The 21,420-nt window shown below is 45.8% G+C and overlaps 1 protein-coding gene across 3 annotated transcripts in view; it reads right to left on the bottom strand.

Moving 5' to 3' along the window:
• The window catches only part of LOC139753812 (uncharacterized), a 446,936-nt gene that overhangs the window by 89,597 nt on the left and 335,919 nt on the right, over positions 1 to 21,420 (bottom strand). For all 3 annotated transcript variants that reach the window (XM_071670702.1, XM_071670704.1, XM_071670705.1), the window contains one exon: positions 6,746 to 6,865. In XM_071670702.1, coding sequence (XP_071526803.1) covers positions 6,746 to 6,865 — 120 coding nt within the window. The remainder of the gene's footprint in view (positions 1 to 6,745; positions 6,866 to 21,420) is intronic.

Below are 21,420 nucleotides of genomic sequence, written 5' to 3'. Positions count from 1 at the left end.
TATTTCTCTTCGTCCTCCAACACCGAGGACTTATCTATCTTATCTATCATCGTTTTTCCCATAAGATATCCAACTTCGCCATCATTCTCCTGTTCACCGGACGCGCCCACAGTCCTGCCAATGCTGTCGAAAGCAGACAAGAGACTTCACACTCTGGCTCCTAACTTCTGATCGCAACTGCTGGTCGGGAGTTTCGGAGAGAAATATACATCATCCATGGAAATTACAAATTCAAGCAAATCAGTCTTTGGTATGCATTCACGTCCTGCTCCCTGGAATTCGGCAAATTTTCAACAGTTTATTTGAACGTCTGGCAGCGTCTCTGCTTAGCAGATCATATGTCGCTGTTGTGCTATTGTGCGTAGCATTATTCGCTATGGTATCTGGGCATCAACAATGAAAAAGAAAATGTAATCAAAGAATTCCGTGTCGAGACAAATAATTACATATCTGAGTCCAGCGTCAGAGTACAAACACAACATTTAACCAAAGGTAATTTTCAGTATTCTGTCCTTAAATGCTTTTCGACGCGCTCTAAATGTAATTATCCTACATAATGACAATTAGTGTTTGCCTTTGCGTTAACAGTCCCATCAGTCCCACATGAGGGACAGTGTCCCATCCCGGGACTGTGGGAAGGGCTGGGCTAGACCGGTTCGTAGGATTTCATCCGAAGGACCCGAAAATACATCGCATTTAGTCACCGAAAACGGAAAACGTGAAGGAACGGGAGACTGATGGAGTACATTCCAGCCTCACTGGTCACACTCAGTTCATTTCCTCCAACCCCGCCATTCCCGCTGTGGTTGGAGGTCAGAGCTCGGCACCCACACAGAGGAGGGTTCGACCCCCAGGACCAGGCTGAGTCGAAGAGATGCTTCAAGATGCAAGAGGAGGAGACGGAGGAATAGGATTCTGAGAGGAGGAGGGAGGAGGAGAAAAGGAAGAAGAAGGGTACAAACGCAGGAGGTGTGGTATAACATCAAAACTGCTTCTCCATGTCGGTTCTTGCATAACACGACCCCCGCCGGCCCGGGGAGAGGTGCGACGTCGGTAGGAAAACGAGTGAGGGCGTCAAAGGATTCAAGTCCCGTCGCCCTCCGAGTACCCAAGGACTCCACTGCTTCACACAAGACGACCCTGATCCTACGATGAACGGTATAGCTGGCGCATACACGGCCTGAAGCACACGAACAGGGGTCTCTGTTGTAAGCCAACAACAGGGGTGAAAGAGGCAACGCAGGCGAGCCAACAGATCGCTTTGCACATCGACAACACAACACATTTCTCGACCCATACAATGACAAACATCTTAATATCAAGCCTGTTCTAAGGGGACATGTTGCGGTAAGGACTACTGAGTGTCGCTTTAGACCCATAAATACGATTTTCTCTTTTCTTTTTATTCTTCAATTACACGCTGTGATGCCACTTATCTTCCGCGTGTACAGAGTCCACACCCGCTTGCCAACAGAAAACATGGACAACGCAGAACCAGAGCCGTTTGGAATTTATCTCCCAATAAATTTTCGGACTTGGTTAAAAGTTGCGACAAATATTTTCTACTGAAAACTACTGTTGCTGCAGCTGTTGTCTCCTCCTGGGAATATATATATATAATATATATATATATATATATATATATATATATATATATATATATATATATATATATATATATATATATACTTTGGAACACAACACGAAAAGTTTTTGAACTAATTTCCAGTGATGAAACAAATATATATATATATATATATATATATATATATATATATATATATATATATATATATATATATATATATATATATATATATATATATATATATATGACCAGTTCCAACAACGAAATAGTATCATTACAGCGGGTTCTTCCGTAAAGAACATGAAAACGACTATGATACCTTTATTAAGCAGACGTTTCCAGGAGCAGTTTACACAGGCTGGGAACATAATTCTGCTTGCAGTGAGCGCTTCCTCCGGGGGCTTGCTGCCGGACGCATTAATGAGTTAGCTCGAGGCTAATGAGGATGTGTGAATGTACTATATTAGCGTGCGCGTGCGTCTGTGTGAGCGTGTGTGTATGTGTGAGTATGGGTTTATGTGTGTGTGTGTGTGTGTGTGTGTGTGTGTGTGTGTGTCGTCCTTATCTTTATCTTATCACTTTATCAGTCATTACAATCATCAAGCTCATCTCTCTATCTCTCCTTTTCTTCTTCTTCTTCTTTCTATTTTTTTGTCCCTCCCTTTCTCTTCCGTTTATACTTAATAGTGCCCGTCTAAATTTCCAGAGGCAAGTCCTCTTTCGCTTTAAATATTATCATTTATCAAGTTAAACGCCCTTGATAATGACCACAATAAAAATAATTTCCGAGAGGGGGGGGGTGGATAATAACCTCCCCCTACACAATAACTGATGATTATCGAACGCAATTTTTACTTTTGTGACGAAAAGCTTTCATCTTCATTCTCAGAATAGATTAATTAAAGGTCTATTTACATTCGTGGTTCAGCAAGGTGGGTGGGGGGGGTGTTAATAACACTGAACGCTGACCACCGCTGGTGAAACGACTTCAGCTTGTAACTGAAGGCAAAACTTCAAAGGGTTCTTTGGAACAGTGTGTTCAAAGAATCCTGCATAAAGTAAAAGAGTTTTTCTTTTTTTTTTCTTTTTTAAAAGTTTGTACTCTGATGAGGCAAAAGTTAGAGAAGCGAGTAAATGAGTGTGTCTTTGTGTACGTAATTACCCATTTGTACATCAGCCGGGAGGAGGGTTTGTGTGTTCAACAACCGCTTGGCCCCCATCGCCAGAGACTATCTCTATCATACAGGACTTCTTGAATGGTGGAATGTATTTGAGATACTCTTTGGCCTCGACTTACGAAGCTGATCCTTCAGGTATAACCAAACCTTTGAACCTGTTCTGAAGACACTGAGGATCGAATATCCATGACTGCAAGAGGGGGAGCGAGGAGGAGGAGGAGGAGGTAAAAATGCAGGAGGGACCAGCAATGCTTCCTTAGGGACGCCTGAACCTAAGCATTATAGGGAATGCTAAAGACGAAATGATAATATTTCTCTTCTCACTGAGTCTAATAACCTTCACAATGCTACTTCCCTTTGTAACACGCGTCTCCGTTACCTTACGTCTGTTTGGATACCTTCCGTTTTCCAGTAATGACTATAAAATTAACTCTCGGGTACACGTGTCTATATATTTACCGACGCAAAAATTAGCTATATTCTAGTATCTAGAATAACTACACCGCCCGGAACACTTGCCATTTATCTCCTTAAGGGTATCTCAATTACCACAATTATTTGTTATAGACTTTATCGTCTCTAGAACTATCTAAAGTAGGCGATATTTTTTTTCTACAGTACTTCGACTTACGTGGTCAGATTTCTCTAGCTTATTTGCATTTTCTTTTTGATCTACTTACGCGATTTCAGACCTTCCCTGGGGATAGGGGAGGAAGAATACTTCCCACGTAATCCCTGCGTGTTGTAAAAGGCGACTGGAAGGGGAGGGAGCGGAGCAGGGCTGGAAATCCTCCCCTCCTGTTTTACTCTTCCACAAGAAGGAACAGAGAAAGGGGGCCAAGTGTGGAGTCCTCCCCCACTAAGGCCCAGTCATCTGTTGTGGAATGCTCCCTCGCTAACGGGGGAAATGGCGAATTTGTATGGAAAATACATAAAAAACCTAACCGTAAACTACGATAATAAATTATGACCAACACATTCTGAATACACTGGAGAAATTCATTTACTTATCAATGTAATTAACACCACCACAAAATACTTGGTAGTGAGTATGTGAGTACAGAACACAGCAGGTGAGTACAAGACATAGCAGGTGAGTACAAGACATAGCAGGTGAGTACAAGACGTAGCAGGTGAGTACAAGACAGAGCAGGTGAGTACAGAACATAGCAGGTGAGTAGAGCGTACAGGAGGTCGGTGAATTTACATTAGCAGGTCAGTGAGTACAGAGCTGGGCAATCACAAGGTGAGGTGGGCGTAGGAAACTTGAGAATGCACACATATTCTCCTGCAGGGGAACTTACCTGTGGCTTAGTGAATATACCAACAAAGATGACTGGTATGTATATATATATATATATATTTTTTTTTTTTTTTTTTTTTTTTTTTTTTTATACTTTGTCGCTGTCTCCCGCGTCTGCGAGGTAGCGCAAGGAAACAGACGAAAGAAATGGCCCAACCCCCCCCCCCCATACACATGTACATACACATGTCCACACACGTGTATACATACCTACACAGCTTTCCATGGTCCACCCCAGACGCCTCACATGCCTTGATTCACTCCACTGACAGCACGTCAACCCCTGTATACCACATCGCTCCAATTCACCCTATTCCTTGCCCTCCTTACACCCTCCTGCATGTTCAGGCCCCGATCACACAAAATCTTTTTCACTCCATCTTTCCACCTCCAATTTGGTCTCCCTCTTCTCCTCGTTCCCTCCACCTCCGACACATATATCCTCTTGGTCAATCTTTCCTCACTCATTCTCTCCATGTGCCCAAACCATTTCAAAACACCCTCTTCTGCTCTCTCAACCACGCTCTTTTTATTTCCACACATCTCTCTTACCCTTACGTTACTTACTCGATCAAACCACCTCACACCACACATTGTCCTCAAACATCTCATTTCCAGCACATCCATCCTCCTGCGCACAACTCTATCCATAGCCCACGCCTCGCAACCATACAACATTGTTGGAACCACTATTCCTTCAAACATACCCATTTTTGCTTTCCGAGATAATGTTCTCGACTTCCACACATTTTTCAAGGCTCCCAAAATTTTCGCCCCCTCCCCCACCCTATGATCCACTTCCGCTTCCATGGTTCCATCCGCTGACAGATCCACTCCCAGATATCTAAAACACTTCACTTCCTCCAGTTTTTCTCCATTCAAACTTACCTCCCAATTGACTTGACCCTCAACCCTACTGTACCTAATAACCTTGCTCTTATTCACATTTACTCTTAACTTTCTTCTTCCACACACTTTACCAAACTCAGTCACCAGCTTCTGCAGTTTCTCACATGAATCAGCCACCAGCGCTGTATCATCAGCGAACAACAACTGACTCACTTCCCAGGCTCTCTCATCCCCAACAGACTTCATACTTGCCCCTCTTTCCAGGACTCTTGCATTCACCTCCCTAACAACCCCATCCATAAACAAATTAAACAACCATGGAGACATCACACACCCCTGCCGCAAACCTACATTCACTGAGAACCAATCACTTTCCTCTCTTCCTACACGTACACATGCCTTACATCCTCGATAAAAACTTTTCACTGCTTCTAACAACTTGCCTCCCACACCATATATTCTTAATACCTTCCACAGAGCATCTCTATCAACTCTATCATATGCCTTCTCCAGATCCATAAATGCTACATACAAATCCATTTGCTTTTCTAAGTATTTCTCACATACATTCTTCAAAGCAAACACCTGATCCACACATCCTCTACCACTTCTGAAACCGCACTGCTCTTCCCCAATCTGATGCTCTGTACATGCCTTCACCCTCTCAACCAATACCCTCCCATATAATTTACCAGGAATACTCAACAAACTTATACCTCTGTAATTTGAGCACTCACTCTTATCCCCTTTGCCTTTGTACAATGGCACTATGCACGCATTCCGCCAATCCTCAGGCACCTCACCATGAGTCATACATACATTAAATAACCTTACCAACCAGTCAACAATACAGTCACCCCCTTTTTTAATAAATTCCACTGCAATACCATCCAAACCTGCTGCCTTGCCGGCTTTCATCTTCCGCAAAGCTTTTACTACCTCTTCTCTGTTTACCAAATCATTTTCCCTAACCCTCTCACTTTGCACACCACCTCGACCAAAACACCCTATATCTGCCACTCTGTCATCAGACACATTCAACAAACCTTCAAAATGCTCATTCCATCTCCTTCTCACATCACCACTACTTGTTATCACCTCCCCATTTACGCCCTTCACTGAAGTTCCCATTTGCTCCCTTGTCTTACGCACCCTATTTACCTCCTTCCAGAACATATATATATATATATATATATATATATATATATATATATATATATATATATATAAATTCTATGCTTACATATTTACTAACTACACGTTGAAAGCGCATATTATCCTATCGTACGGTTATAAACACAATGCACATGCATGCAAGCCCTGTACACAGAAGACAGAAACACACACATAAACAAACACCTAACCACACACACACACACACACACACACACACACACACACAAATATAGACAGACTTTAAAACAATTCAACGCCTCGACGTATGCAAACATAGACAGACAAGGAAACAGCAATATACTTATATACGCACATCCATACAAATAGTCACATATATATATATATATATATATATATATATATATATATATATATATATATACATACATGAGAGATATCTATACATTACCTATGTACACATCCACGAAAGTCATAACCAAAAGCATACATATCGAACAGACAATCACACACACACACACACACACACACACACACACACACACACACACACACACACACACACACACAGACACACACACACACATTACGTCCACACGTACAGGAACATCGGAACGCAATCAAGGACGCGGACACGTCCACAACTCACCGTCTACAGCCACAGAGGAGCAGAGTGAGTATGTGAGTACGTACATGCACGACACGTCGTCACAGGAGAGAGTGATGGCGGGGGGAAGCCCGGGAGCCAATGAGCGACAGGCCCCCTCCAGTGACGTAATAAGGTTGGCTCCGCTCTCCAGTGACGTCGTCACCCTGGCTCCACCCACCAGCGGGACACAGAATAGTGAGTTACAACAGGACATACGCGGGCCCATCTACCACCCCCCCAGTCAACCCCCGTCAGGAGTTCCTGGGGAAGGGGCAAGCTTATGACACTGCTGGTAGACCCCATTGATCAATTTAGACCTCCTCTCTCTACCTCTCTCTCTCTTTCTCTTTTAGAAGCTTCTGTGATTTAGATTTTGAGAAAGCTTATTCACATGTTGATTCCTTTTATGATGACAAGAAGTAATTTCTCAAGTATGCAATATCAAATACATCAAGTGTGTATTAAATGTTTATAGTGGATCATATATCTTTTGATGGCCAAGACCCAAACATGGAATAAGTTTTGCAGGATGAACAGCAAGGGCAAAAGTCTGACCAATAATTCAAAAAAAAAGAAAAAAAAATCACAATATCGATACATCTGAATCTAATATGAACAGGTGTGTGGAATAAGTTTTCGACAACAGAGCCTTGAAGACTGATATAATACCTGCTTAGAGATAAGATTTCTCTATTCTCAGGACAATTCGTATGAAAAGACTATAAACAATGAATGTCTGTTGTCATAAACAGATTACCTCACACACTTTAACCTTTTCATTCCCATCACCACACGGCATATTCTAGAACTGTTCATTCTGTCCGCATCTTGGACACCAAATAGATCCATATGCAAATGGAGGTATGCACGTAAGGTTAGGACTCGAACCGGTAACTGACTAGCTTCGCAAAGGAGCTTCCGAGAGCAAAGGGGTCTACCAGAGCCTCTTCACATTCATATACCAAGCCTGTAGGAAGAAGACCTCAGCGAGGATGATGTGTATAGAAGTCACAACACACTCAAGTTATGGACTCAGAAGATTGTAGTTATATACTAAGTGTCCTCCACAAAGCTATTTACAGCCTTAGGCATAAACAAAAGCTGGCGATAGAGTTCTATTTCTTCTTCATATGAAATCAAACTTAAAGGCATTCAACAGGAGAGTTTGAGGTTTATAAACAGAGTTCTGATTCTCGAAGTTTGTCAACCTTTAGCCTTGCGTCATTTAAGCTAAACCTTTATGGCAAGTTTGTTTTTCAATATGTACTGAAATCTTTTAACTAATCAAGTTGTTTTCAAGATTCTAGACAATATTATATTCCTTGATTATGAAGAAGAATGTCCCTGATAAGTGTTCAGGTATGTTACATACACACTTTTATGTCTATTACGAAATAAATATGTATTACTTTCATCTAAAGTGATTTGTGTATGTATGAAACGAAAGGGGAGGCATTTGGTCGGCAACTGCAAGGATGGAGTGCGTGTGATTAGGAAGAATATAAGAGAAAGCAGCAGTAGGTCAGAGGAAGGGTGTTACAGAAAAAAATGGTAGTGAATGAGAGATTAAGAGAAAGAGTATCGATGAAGTTTATGGAGAAAATAATATTCTGGAAGGAGGTGAACACGAGTAAAGAAGAAAAGAACAAATGAGGGTTTAAAAGAGAAGGGCGAATGGAGAAGTGGCACTAGGCAAAGATGCGAAATTAGACGGAGTGAGTAATCGGAAGAACTCCTGAATGTGTCGGATGACAGGGAGACAAACGTTGCGTGTTTGGGATGAGACAGGAATGGAGCGGCGATCGGGTGTGATGGGAAGGAGAAGTGAGTACGTGTTATCATTTTTCATGCCCTTGTGTTGTTTCCCCTGTGGGGCGATGGGGTGGCGTCGGGAATCAATGACAGCGAGAGAGTATGAATACGTACATGGACGTGCGTGTGAGCGGAGGTGTCTTTTTCTGCAAGTTTGTTCCCTGGCGCTACCTCAGTAACGCGGGAGAGAGAGAGAGAGAGAGAGAGAGAGAGAGAGAGAGAGAGAGAGAGAGAGAGAGAGAGAGAGAGAGAGAGAGAGAGAGAGAGAGAGAGAGACTTAAGAGAAAATGTGGACATAAGCCGCTTTGCAAATGTGTAATCACAGAAAGCTGTCAACAAACCTCAAACTTTTCATACGTTTCTATAAAACCAGAAACTCAAAAAAAAAGCTTGACCAATCCCACCAGCTGTTGCTTTTTTTCTTTTTTTAAAGGACATCGAGAAAGTATGAAGCAATTTAACATGATGAAAATCCATTAAATTGTTAACAAGAGTTTTCTAATTTAGAGAATTGGTTAGTTTATTTAACAAGAGACATTAACAAAAAGTACTATGATATGCTACACATAAAAATAGATCTTTTTTTTTTGGACGCTGGTCCAGATTAGGAAAAACTGGAAGAAAAACACTTACGTCTACAAGATAAGGATTATCGCTTGACAAAAAAAAAAAAAAAAAAGAAAATAAAAAAACTACAAAAACATTTTTGTTTTGTTTATCAAAAAGTCACCTGGATCAAAGAATAGAGAAGACAAAATGACTTTCTAAGCACAATGTTACGACCCTCGAGCACGACGGTACGACCCTCGAGCACGACGGTACGACCCTCGAGCACGACGGTATGACCCTCGAGCACGATGGTACGACCCTCGAGCACGACGGTACTACCTTCGAGCACGACGGCGCGACCCTCGAGCGCGACGGTACGACCCTCGAGCACGACGGTACGTCCCTCGAGCACGACGGTACGACCCTCGAGCACGACGGTACGACCCTCGAGCACGATGGTACGACCCTCGAGCACGACGGTACGACCCTCGAGCACGACGGTACGTCCCTCGAGCACGACGGTACGACCCTCGAGCACGACGGTACGACCCTCGAGCACGATGGTACGACCCTCGAGCACGATGGTACGACCCTCGAGCACGACGGTACGACCCTCGAGCACGATGGTACGACCCTCGAGCACGACGGTACGACCCTCGAGCACGACGGTATGACCCTCGAGCACGACGGTACGACCCTCGAGCACGACGGTACTACCTTCGAGCACGACGGCGCGACCCTCGAGCGCGACGGTACGACCCTCGAGCACGACGGTCCGTCCCTCGAGCACGATGGCACGACCCTCGAGCGCGACGGTACGACCCTCGAGCACGACGGTACGACCCTCGAGTATGGAGGTACGACCCTTGGTTACGATATGCCGATCAAGTCAAGGAACAGGTCGTCATGAACTCCATGGTTGCACCGCCCAAGGGTCTGGTCGTCCCTTCACTACTCAAGGGTCTGGTCGTCCCCTCGTTGCTGAAGGGTCGTGCTGTCGCGTTCACAGGCTTTTCAAAACAAAGAGAGGAGGAACATGCAGGGAAACCATACAAACCACAACACATGCTTTGGGGCAGCGAAGGAGAAGGAAGTACAGCAACACCATAAACTATGACCATCGCTTCACCACACACACACACACACACATATAAACAACACAGTAAGCTTAAGCTGCCATGGGACATACACACACACACACATACAGGGGGAGAGGGGGAAAGCGAGAGCAAAAACCGTGATAGAGAGAGAGAAAAAAAGACCAATAGACACACGTGCTTAGGAGATTCAAAATGACACAACATGCTTCGAAGCCTCAAAGCGTGTGAATGAACCAAGACAAAGAAACACACATACACACACTTACACTTACACACACACACACACACTTACACACACACACACACACACACACACACACACACACACACTTTACTTTAAAGTAGAAATAAGATCGATCTGATCTGAAGTGCGTTTTGAAGTGCTGCCAACGTATAAGTGAATCAGGGAAAAGGTCAAGTTCGCCGAGGTCTGCCACGGGAGGGTTCACACCTCGCAAAGCACCGTCAGGATCCCTCAGTGTCAAAGCTTCGTTCAACAACCATCATTATACTAACTCACTCATTTCTAAGTTACAACGCTTTGGCCTCTTAAGCACATCGTTTCAACCACTTGAGTACATTTCTTGAGGTACAACCTTCCCTTCGTCCCTGGAGAAGGATGAGCTACATCCAGTACAGGGGTTTCAACCCCTTCATTACTCAGGGTTTCAACCCCTTCATTACTCAGGGTTTCAACCCCTTCATTACTCAGGGTTTCAACCCCTTCATCACTCAGGGTTTCAACCCCTTCATTACTCAGGGTTTCAACCCCTTCATTACTCAGGGTTTCAACCCCTTCATTACTCAGGGTTTCAACCCCTTCATTACTCAGGGTTTCAACCCCTTCATTACTCAGGGTTTCAACCCCTTCATTACTCAGGGTTTCAACCCCTTCATTACTCAGGGTTTCAACCCCTTCATTACTCAGGGTTTCAACCCTAACATCACAGGGTGTCTCAACCCTTTCGTTTACTAACGTCCTCCACCCGTTCAGCGCAGGGCGGTCGACCCTCAGGGGTGAAGCAAGGCCGCATTACTCCGTAAGACAACAAATGGTAATACTGTGTTGAGTCGATTATCATTAAGCCCAATTCCCATTTGCATGGAGGCGCACGAAGCGCACCTTTTCTTTTTTATTCGTGGGGGAAACTAACGTTAAGAGAGGTTTTGGGAGGTCGACAGCTCCGTACCCTGAAGACTCTTGCGAGAGGCAGCGGTGTAGAATGATGATGTCGTGTTTTTGAATACATTCAGGTACTGAATGAATGGCCGAACGTTGCACTGTCGAATTAGGTCACCCTCGTTACTGAATCCCTCGAGCACGATGGTTCGATGCTGGAGTAGAACGAGGTTAAGGCACTTGGGCACCACGGCGCGACCCCTAAGCACGATGGTACGACCCTTAAACACGATGGTACGATCCCTAAGCATAATGGTACGACCCTTGAGCACGACAGAACGACCCTTAAGCACGATGGTACTACCCTTGAGCACGATGGTACCACCCTTGAGCACGATGGTACGACCCTTGAGCACGACAGAACGACCCTTAAGCACGATGGTACGACCCTTGAGCACGATGGTACGACCCTTGAGCACGATGGTACGACCCTTGAGCACGATGGTACGACCCTTGAGCAGGAACACAGGACCTTGCCTAACCTTCAAACCCTGACCCTTACGGTGAGGTCACAATAGCCAGGGGTCGTGCCGTGCCGTCCTGCTCAGGTGATGTCAAGAACACAAGTTACGCCAAACCACTCCAGGAGAACTCCCACACACCACACACACACACCTCACTACGGGGGCTGACGCCACCAAAAATGCACGAGGGAAACGGAGTCCAATACAACAAACACGTTTCCAAAAAACAGCGGTGGACGGGGCGACCCACACACACCCCCATACCTTTCTCAGCACATCGAAGATTCTCTCTCTCTCTCTCTCTCTCTCTCTCTCTCTCTCTCTCTCTCTCTCTCTCTCTCTCTCTCTCTCTCATTCTTCTTTCCCTCTTTCCAACAATCGACAATCGTCATCTCCTCAGCTCTGGTGCAAAACTTGACTCTAAGACTTGGTAGGCACGTCCCTCACTTTCAAACTCCCAGATCCCCTGTTATCTCTTCTTTATCATGTACGCGTCTTTTCTGGGGACAGATGTCAAACAACACCATTTTCACTTGAATCTACAGCGCCGTACGGTCGTTTGATGAAAGACTGCCGCTACGGGAGGCCCTTGTCAACCCTGACGTGTCTATGGACAAAGATGTTTGAGGTGTTGTATGGACACACACACACACACACACACACACTGCATTCGCTCGTCAATGGTGGCTTCTGTATTAGGAAAAAGAATCGATTTCTTATCATATTCAGTAACAGATGTCATATTAATGACATACACAATACTAATATATCATCTATATATTATATCCATTTGTGGCAAACTAGCCTGCGGCTACTTCCGTGCCACTGGATCTAACGGTGGCGTATCCACAGTGGGGTAAATGCACTGGGTATAATAAATCCAGTGGGTGAATGAACCCACTGGAGGTAAATCCATTGGGGGATGAACCCACTGGAGGTAAATCCATTGGGGGATGAACCCACTGGAGGTAAATCCAGGAGGTTAAATCCATAAGTGTCCCAATTTCGGTTTCGCTCTGGAAGGCACGAACGATAATTGCCTCCATCAGAATTGCAAATGATGTCATTATGAGACTGAATATGCATCAACACATCTCAAGATAAGCTTCTCGGTAATGTGGACTGACACTTATCTCATCCCCCTGGCCTTCATGGAAGAGTGGCCGCTGTACGAGATGTCCACTATAGCGACGCTGATCTCTTCGTCCACTGTAGAGGAGGTGGTCGGTGTTTGCAGTTAACCGATATATAGAGGGGTAAATCCTGAATGTATACGACTGATATAAAACAGTATATGTTATAAAACAGGTGCCCCCTGAATTTAAGTAATCGTTACAGAGACGAACTACGCCCGTGGTCGCTCAAACCAGGTCACCGCTGGACGATGGCGACCGCTATATCAAGGTCACCGCAGGACTTAAACCTCCACTGCACCAGGGCAAGTCCAGACCCAAACTCACTGGTAACTATTCCTGGTACAGAGTTTTTCATTCTCTTTCTTTATTTCCCAAATAAAAGAAATAAACGAATGAGGGAGACACGCCTCGCGGGTACAAATGTGGCCCACCTCATGACTCTGCCTCATGGGGGCAGAATACTGATCATAGTTTCCTCCCGTAATGAGGGTCAGGGGGTTTTATCTCTGGGAATTGGACGTCGTCCCCTTTCCCACCCTGGGGGAAGGGGGGACTACTGCAGTCTGGCACAGCTGTCTGGCAGCACAGCTGGTCCCCACAAGAGGTGTCTTTCCGTCTAGTCTGTCTGCCTCCACTTGAACCATGCCATGATAGATCAAGGAGCCAGAAATGATACATGGGAGGTGTATGAGGTGGGGACGGACGTGGTGAATCGATCTCTGGAGCTGAAGGAGAAAGAATTGTGGTCAGGCGTCGCAAAGCGAATATAATTGGTTCAGCGGAGGCCATCTCCTCCTACATCTGCTAGGGGGGCGGGCGGGCACGATCCCTCGCTGTGTACCTGGAACAGATAACCATCTTCCCCGTGCTGGAGAGGTCGCCTGCAAGCCCCCGGCGCTTGAGGATATACGGCAACCACACGAAGAGGGCCATTACTGAAGATGACGACCTCGCGTCCAATGCGGCGTCCGGCAGTTTGAATTTGACGTGGGAGGCGGTAATGGCCAGAGGGGGAGTGTGAATATCACTGTGGCGTCTCTTGGAATCTGTTTCTTCCTCCCTGGGTGAGGGGACGCGGGGCCGGCCAACCTCTCCTTCAGGAGTGTGTACGTAAGGGAATTCTGCTTTTGTATCGGTTCGTCTTCATCCCTCTGTGGCGGAGCTGGGTGGTCGGCGCAGTCGGTCCCTCCCACGTCCACGACGCCACAATGGTCTTCTCCTTCCTCCTCCTAGCTGTCGGAGGTTGGGGAGGTTCAGCCGGCTGTGCTTCTGCGTATCGTAACGTCCCCCCTTTGCCCCTTCACTCGAGGGAGTTCTAAAGATGGATGTCCCCTGGAGCGGCCTGACTTTATATACGTGAAGAATGATGTAAGGCCGAGGGGACGGGTTGTGAGTTGAGGGAAACAAGAGGGCTTCCTCCCTTCCTCCGATCCCTTCCCTCCGTCGTCCTCGAGTCTCTTATCGCAGGTTTTCCTCCTGCAGGAGGAAAAAAGCAGGTACACCGACCAACAATACATCTCTGACGCACGCCCCTCCCCCTCGCCTCCCTCCCCAGGAGATCTTGAATCGGATGGCAGTTTATCTTAGGCCCTGGGGGACGGAGGGAGACGGTGGGGTGGCGTCCGGACCAGAAGTGAAGATAGGAAACGGAAAATGAAGAGAAAGGGAAAAGAAAATGTTATCACCACACGCCCCTCGGAAACACAGCAGAGAAGGTCAGTTGGTTCGCCTGTCACTGCAGAGTGCCAGATGTGGCACTGGGTGGATAAAAAATGGCACTGGGTGCCACTTAGACCATTAGAATTACTATCAGCAGTACATTTTCCTGAAGGGATTAGAGAATTGCCTCGCTGGCCCAATCACCTTACATTACCGAGTAACTACCGGCGCAGTGGTACGACATGGCATGTGTTCCGAATGCTGTTTGCATAGTTAAGCCTCGTTACGGCAAGTAATCGACTCCATTCTGTTACGCCTCTGCCCTCCAGTGGAGGGTTCAGGTGTCCTCATGTTGTTTCACTCTAAATCGCAGGTCACTAGCCTGTTGTATGGCTTTCTCAATACCTCACAGACCTAAGACCAGAATGAAAGTCAAGAAGGAACTCTGCCCTCACTTGCAGCTTTCGTATATTACCTATTACGTGTCGTTAGAATTCATGATCTCATAACCCGGGCCAGGAGGTGGAACTCTTTTTGTGTCCACACCTCACAGTGCGCGGGGGGGTAAAAATTCCTTCTGCACTGTTGACTTTTCCTGGATCCTCTCTTGATTGACCTCGATGATGCGAGGTCAGGGTCGGCGGGAGGGCTGAGACGATAACTGGATGGACGACGATTTCTTGCGCCTTGAAGAGCTTGAATCTCACACGAGCCCAAGGGCCATGGTCTAATAAGGTCTCAGAAGATCCCTTACAAGCCCCGAGGCCGTAATCCTTGCAAGGTGAGCAGACCTCGCTCCCACCACTGAAGAGAGGAGGTTCGGATCGCTTCATTTATTCAACTCCAAAGACTTTCCTTTTTTTTTTCTTTTTTTTTTATTTCTTGAGGTGTGAAGGTCACGTCGTTAAGGGATTTGGAGAATCCTTATGAACTCTTTTAGAGAGGATGCTTGCGCCCTCCAGGCGAGGAGGAAAGAGAGAAGCTGTTCTCAACACAAGAGCCTCGAAGGACCATACGAATTGAAGGGAACTTTTTTTGTTTTCAGAAAGGGTTTCAAAGCCTTCCTTTCCTTCCTATATGGTTGCCCACGATGCCTCCTCACACCACCTCCCTAAAGACCTTCTGAGCCTAATGCTGTTGTATTTCTCATCATACCCAGAAGCTCGGCTCGGCCCCTCGGTACAGACCCGATACAGCTGCAAGATACAGCTGTAAAAATGATTAGTTCGTTCCATAGCGTCTGTCATGGTACTGTACCAAGCGGGAAGTGGTCGTGTACTGCAAGACATGGTGAGCCTGAAGACCTGGTGTAGGTTATACCAGAGGACCTGGTGCCGCCCTACAGGACCTGGAGCACGAGATGACCTGGTGGCATGAAAGACCTGGGCCCTGGTCACACTGGTCTGACCCACTAACTGTGACTCGTCCGTACTGGAACCAACCCGCGTTGGCATCGTCTCTTTACCAAGAACGGAGGGATAATTCGCCGGTATTTCATAAATCCAGATTAAAATGAAAACAATTTCAAATATTCAAATATTCACATTTCGCAATATTGGAAGCCGATGAAGATTATTCCAGTGGTAAACTCAACGATATCTATATATATATTTTCTGTTCCACCAGCTTTCGCTTTTCAGTTTTCTCTCCCGTGTGTTTCGCAAGGATATTTTCATTCCCCATTTTCGTTCGGAACTTTCAGTACGAAAAGTTTCCAGATGAGCTCCTGTACTGGTGGAGCTCTTGTAGAGTTCCGCGGGTTATGCATACGAAGAAGAAAAAAAAATATATATTAACAAGACTCGGTATGAAAGGCAGGTTTAATTCATCCATCTTTTATCGAGGATTTGAAATACGTTTTCCATGTGTATCTTTCTTCTTTCAAGACTCCCTCTCATGGTCAGATTTTCAAGGTAATCTTTGGATTCAATTCCCCACAGAATCCTGTGTGATGGGGAGTGTGATTCCACGCAAAGCCTCAAAGGCGACAGTAGGCCGGATCATCAACACCAAATTGACAGTTATGGACACTGGGGAATACATACAGTCAAATGCTTTTTAAAATTCGAATTATGGCGTTTGGCTGCACACGAATTTGATACATATTTCTTTTTAAATGTTTGTGCTTTCGTTATGTATATATATATATATATATATATATATATATATGTGTGTGTGTGTGTGTGTGTGTGTGTGTGTGTGTGTGTGTGTGTGTGTGTGTGTATGTGTGTGTGTGTGTGTTTGTGTGTGTGTGTGTGTGTGTGTGTGTGTGTGTGTGTGTGTGTGTATGTATGTGTGTGTGTGTGTGTGTGTGTGTGTGTGTGTGTGTGTGTGTTTGTGTGTGTGTGTGTGTGTGTGTGTGTGTGTGTGTGTGTGTATACAGTTACTTTTCTGTCCGTCTAACTCTCTCTCCTTCCTTCTATTTCCCTCCTAACCTTCCTCCTTCTACCTCCTCCTTCATCCCCATTCTTCGAGTTTCCTTCTCTGTACCCTTCCTTCTACCTCCCTTACCCACCTCCTCTCTCTCTCTCTCTCTCTCTCTCTCTCTCTCTCTCTCTCTCTCTCTCTCTCTCTCTCTCTCTCTCTCTCTCTCTCAACTACTCTCGCTTATCAGCAAACCACCCCCACCCCCCAATCTTCCTCCCCATCACCAAGGTCATCCAAGTTCCAATCCCTCTCCCCTGGTTACCCTTGTGTCAAGACCGACCCCGTACCGCCTCAGAGAGAGAGAGAGAGAGAGAGAGAGAGAGAGAGAGAGAGAGAGAGAGAGAGAGAGAGAGAGAGAGAGAAAATAACCTAAAACAAGAAAAGGAATTCCTCGTGTTTGTCTACATAAAACACGCAGCTGACGCGTTGTTAAACAAAATTACTCTTGCCTAAAAGCAGTAATGTAATTTGCTAACAAAGAAGATCCAGAGCTCGAGGAGTTAGAAAGCCGACCCCTAACACCTCATGTGAAAAAAGTCAAGAAAAAAATATTCCCTGTATCTGTATCTATATGGATATTCCCTGTATCTGTATCTGTATAGATATTCCCTGTATCCGTATCTCTGAAGATATTCCCTGTATCTGTATCTATAAAGATATTCCCTGCATCTGGATCTATAAAGATATTCCCTGTATCTGTATCTATAAAGATATTCCCTGTATCTGTATCTATAAAGATATTCCCTGTATCTGTATCTAAACAGATATTCCCTGCATCTGTATCTATAAAGATATTCCCTGTATCTGTATCTATATAGATATTCCCTGTATCTGTATCTATAAAGATATTACCTGTATCTGTATCTATAAAGATATTCCCTGTATCTATATCTATAAAGATATTCCCTGTATCTGTATAGATATTCCCTGTATCCGTATCTCTGAAGATATTCCCTGTATCTGTATCTATAAAGATATTCCCTGTATCTGTATCTATAAAAATATTCCCTGGATCTGTATCTATAAAGATATTCCCTGTATCTGTATCTATGAAAATATTCCCTGTATCTGTATATATAAAGATATTCCCTGTATCTGTATCTATATAGGTATTCCCAGTATCTGGATCTATAAAGATATTCCCTGTATCTGTATCTATAAAGATATTCCCTGTATCTGTATCTATAAAGATATTCCCTGTATCTGGATCTATAAAGATATTCCCTGTATCTGTATCTAAAAAGGTATTCATTGTATCTATATCTATGAAGATATTCTTTGTATCAGTATCTATACATCTTCTCGCTGTATCTACATCTACAAAGATATTCCCTGTCTCTACAAATCTACATCAGAAGAGAATTGGGTCAATCGTAGACTAAAATAGAAAAATATATGAAAAATAATGAAGCAGTACACAACAAGATCACCTACACAAGACAACATATAAGAACCAAAAGAAAAAAAGAAAAAAAACCAAGTCGTCGTGTTTCAACATTCCCACAAGACTTTCTCCTCAAATACTTCTAATTAACGAGAAGTAATTACCGGTCAAACTTGAGCAGACAACCGCGACTCCAAGGTCTAAAAGGGGCAGACCTTCATTACTTGATTTAATTAGCCAACAGCATCAAAGGTCACACAGAAGTTAATGACTCTCGGCTCTTTCATGATCTGCCATGAATACACACGTTCCTCCCCCACACACACACCCTCTCTCTCTCGTTCCCTCTAACCTCTGGTTGTGTCAACCTGCTCGACCCCTTCGGAGGGTATAGGAAGAAAGGTCACGCCTCGTTCCCCTCCGACCTCTGGCGTTGGCCACTTTGGAAGCTTGGGAGGTCACGTCTCCTTATCACTGAAGTCTAGAATCTACCGTCGACCTGATTTGATGTTTACCTGGAAACCTGGAGGATGTCGACCAGGTGCCAGAACCAAGAGGAGTCCACCAGTGTGTGTGTGTGTGTGTGTGTGTGTGTGTGCCAGTCTCCTTCTGTAAGAGCAAGCGCGTTTCTTTCATTTGCTTGTATTTGTTCTGCCACACGTCTCGGTGCGTGTGCGACCCGTATGTATCTTTGTACGTTGATATAGGAGCAGAAGACTCCTGAGAGAAGTCTTGAACCCAATACGTTATTGCCCTTATCTTCCCCCTCTCTCCCGAGACACCAGCGCCACAGAAGAGCTCCCTTCGGTTCCTCGAGGGTTCGAACTTTCAAACCCACGGGTCGAACAACGCGTCGGAAAAGCACGCGAACCCATAACAACCCACCACGGTGATGGGACTATTTCACAACCATTAAAGATGAAAGAAATGAAAAAAAAAAATATATGTATTCCGAATGATTCGAGTTACAACTTCAAGGAGAGAAAAACGTTTCATGTACAGATGAAGTCATGTGTGACGCGCTTTGTTTCGTATCCGTCACTTCAGCTCGCGCGGCGCGACGCTTCGTACAACACATGCGAACAGTCCGCTCGACCAGAGGGCCTTTGTCTCTCCTGCCAAGGCGGAGGGACCTTTTGTTGTGTGTGTGTGTGTGTGTGTGTGTGTGTGTGTGTGTGTGTGTGTCCCCTGAAGGACAAGTCCTTAAGGTCTGTGGTCGCCTTACATGGCCCTGTCAACACCGACGCTGTCATTCTCCCTTTTGGCGAGCCATCATCTACAGCCCCGCCTCCTCCACCCGACGCTCAACACCGCCTCTCCCACTCTCAACACCTCTCCCTCCCTCCCAAGCCAACTCCTCTCTCTCTCCCTCTCCTCTCACTTGGATAATCCCTCAGGGAACGGCAACGCCCCTGACCTGTTTATAGGTTAACTACACATCAAAAGTATCGGATTGAGAAGGCGAAACGACGCCAAATGTTGGGGCCTCAGCGAGTCAACGCCGGCGATTTCCGACCAATCGGGTCGAAAAAAAAACGCTCTCACGTCGTTTCAGCATTATCTTGCCACCTTCGACCCTGAGGACGGAGGAGGATCGCCACACACCGCTCCCTAGGTGTATGCTTCCGCCCTTGAAGTCATTCCTCAATTCTAAAGGGGACATTATCTTACTGGAACTGTAGGTCACAGTTGTGAAGCAATGATGAGGGCGAACCAGACCAAATTCTAAAAGTACAGGCTCGGGATTCTCATGGCTCCAAGGACTATATATAGTCTGCCCTTTAGACGAGCAGTTACATAAATCCCCGGACATGTCACTGTTCCGTTCAAGTCAGCAGTGCCAAAGGAGCAGTGTCTCCATCCATCTTGGCGCCCGTTGCCCACCATCCACGACCCAGGATCACCCCCCCCCCCCCCCCGTGGCCCGATGATGACCCGGTGGTGTGACCCAAGGTGACCTGACTCGTCCCACTGGTGTGATCCGACTTGACCTCAAATGACCCAGAGGTATGATCTCGCGTGACCCTACCATGTACGTTGTGCCCCCGACGTGACCTGACATGACATGACCCCTTGTGGCGACCTGACTCGACCTCATATGACCCCCGAAAAAATCCCACCTCGAGCTGGGCTGACTCTCTCTCTCTCTCTCTCTCTCTCTCTCTCTCTCTCTCTCTCTCTCTCTCTCTCTCTCTCAGGGGAGTCGACATCAGCACGATCTGACCTCATATCAAGCACACATTACGACCCCATGACGACCCACGTCACGACTCCCATCCTGACCCTCCATGAACCCAAAATTGCAGCCGGTGTAACCTCGCACGACCCGGCGGAAGCCAGGAAATGACCCCGTATGAGTCCGAATGACCCGGAATCATCATCCCCCCCCCTAAAACCGGCCGTAATGAACAAAATAACGACCGTAAAGCGGACAACCAACCCCTTTTCCTCGAACTTTTCTCTATTGCATTTTATGAAATCGTTTTTACATCCAGTCGTCATCATCATCATCATCATCATCTTCATCATCACTGCCAATATCATTACCAGATCCATCATTATCACTGCTGCTCTTGTTATCATCACTGCTGCCAATTGGGTCAGGTAACGAGGGGCGCAACCACCTGGACCTGTGTCTCAAACTGTGTTTTTCATTGTTCCTTCCGTCACCTGCTTTACATCGAGCCTTGTACTCACACGCTGCCTCATGGGGAGAAATCTCGAATCTCCAGAGTGCATAGAGTTATTTAGGGTCAAAGGTCAGGCCATCGTAGACTAAGGGTCGTGCCGTCGTGCTCAGGGGTCGTACCGTCGTGCTCAAGGGTCTTACAGTCGTGCTCAAGGGTCGTACCGTCGTGCTCAAGGGTCGTACCGTCGTGCTCAAGGGATCGTACCGTCGTGCTCAAGGGTCTTACAGTCGTGCTCAAGGGTCGTACCGTCGTGCTCAAGGGTCGTACCGTCGTGCTCAAGGGTCGTACCGTCATGCTCAAGGGTCGTGCCGTCGTGCT

This window comes from Panulirus ornatus, chromosome 15 (genome assembly GCF_036320965.1).
Source record: "Panulirus ornatus isolate Po-2019 chromosome 15, ASM3632096v1, whole genome shotgun sequence".
Lineage (NCBI taxonomy): Eukaryota > Metazoa > Arthropoda > Malacostraca > Decapoda > Palinuridae > Panulirus > Panulirus ornatus.
Note: the sequence above shows the minus strand (reverse complement) of the source record. Positions and strands in the feature narration are given on the sequence as shown.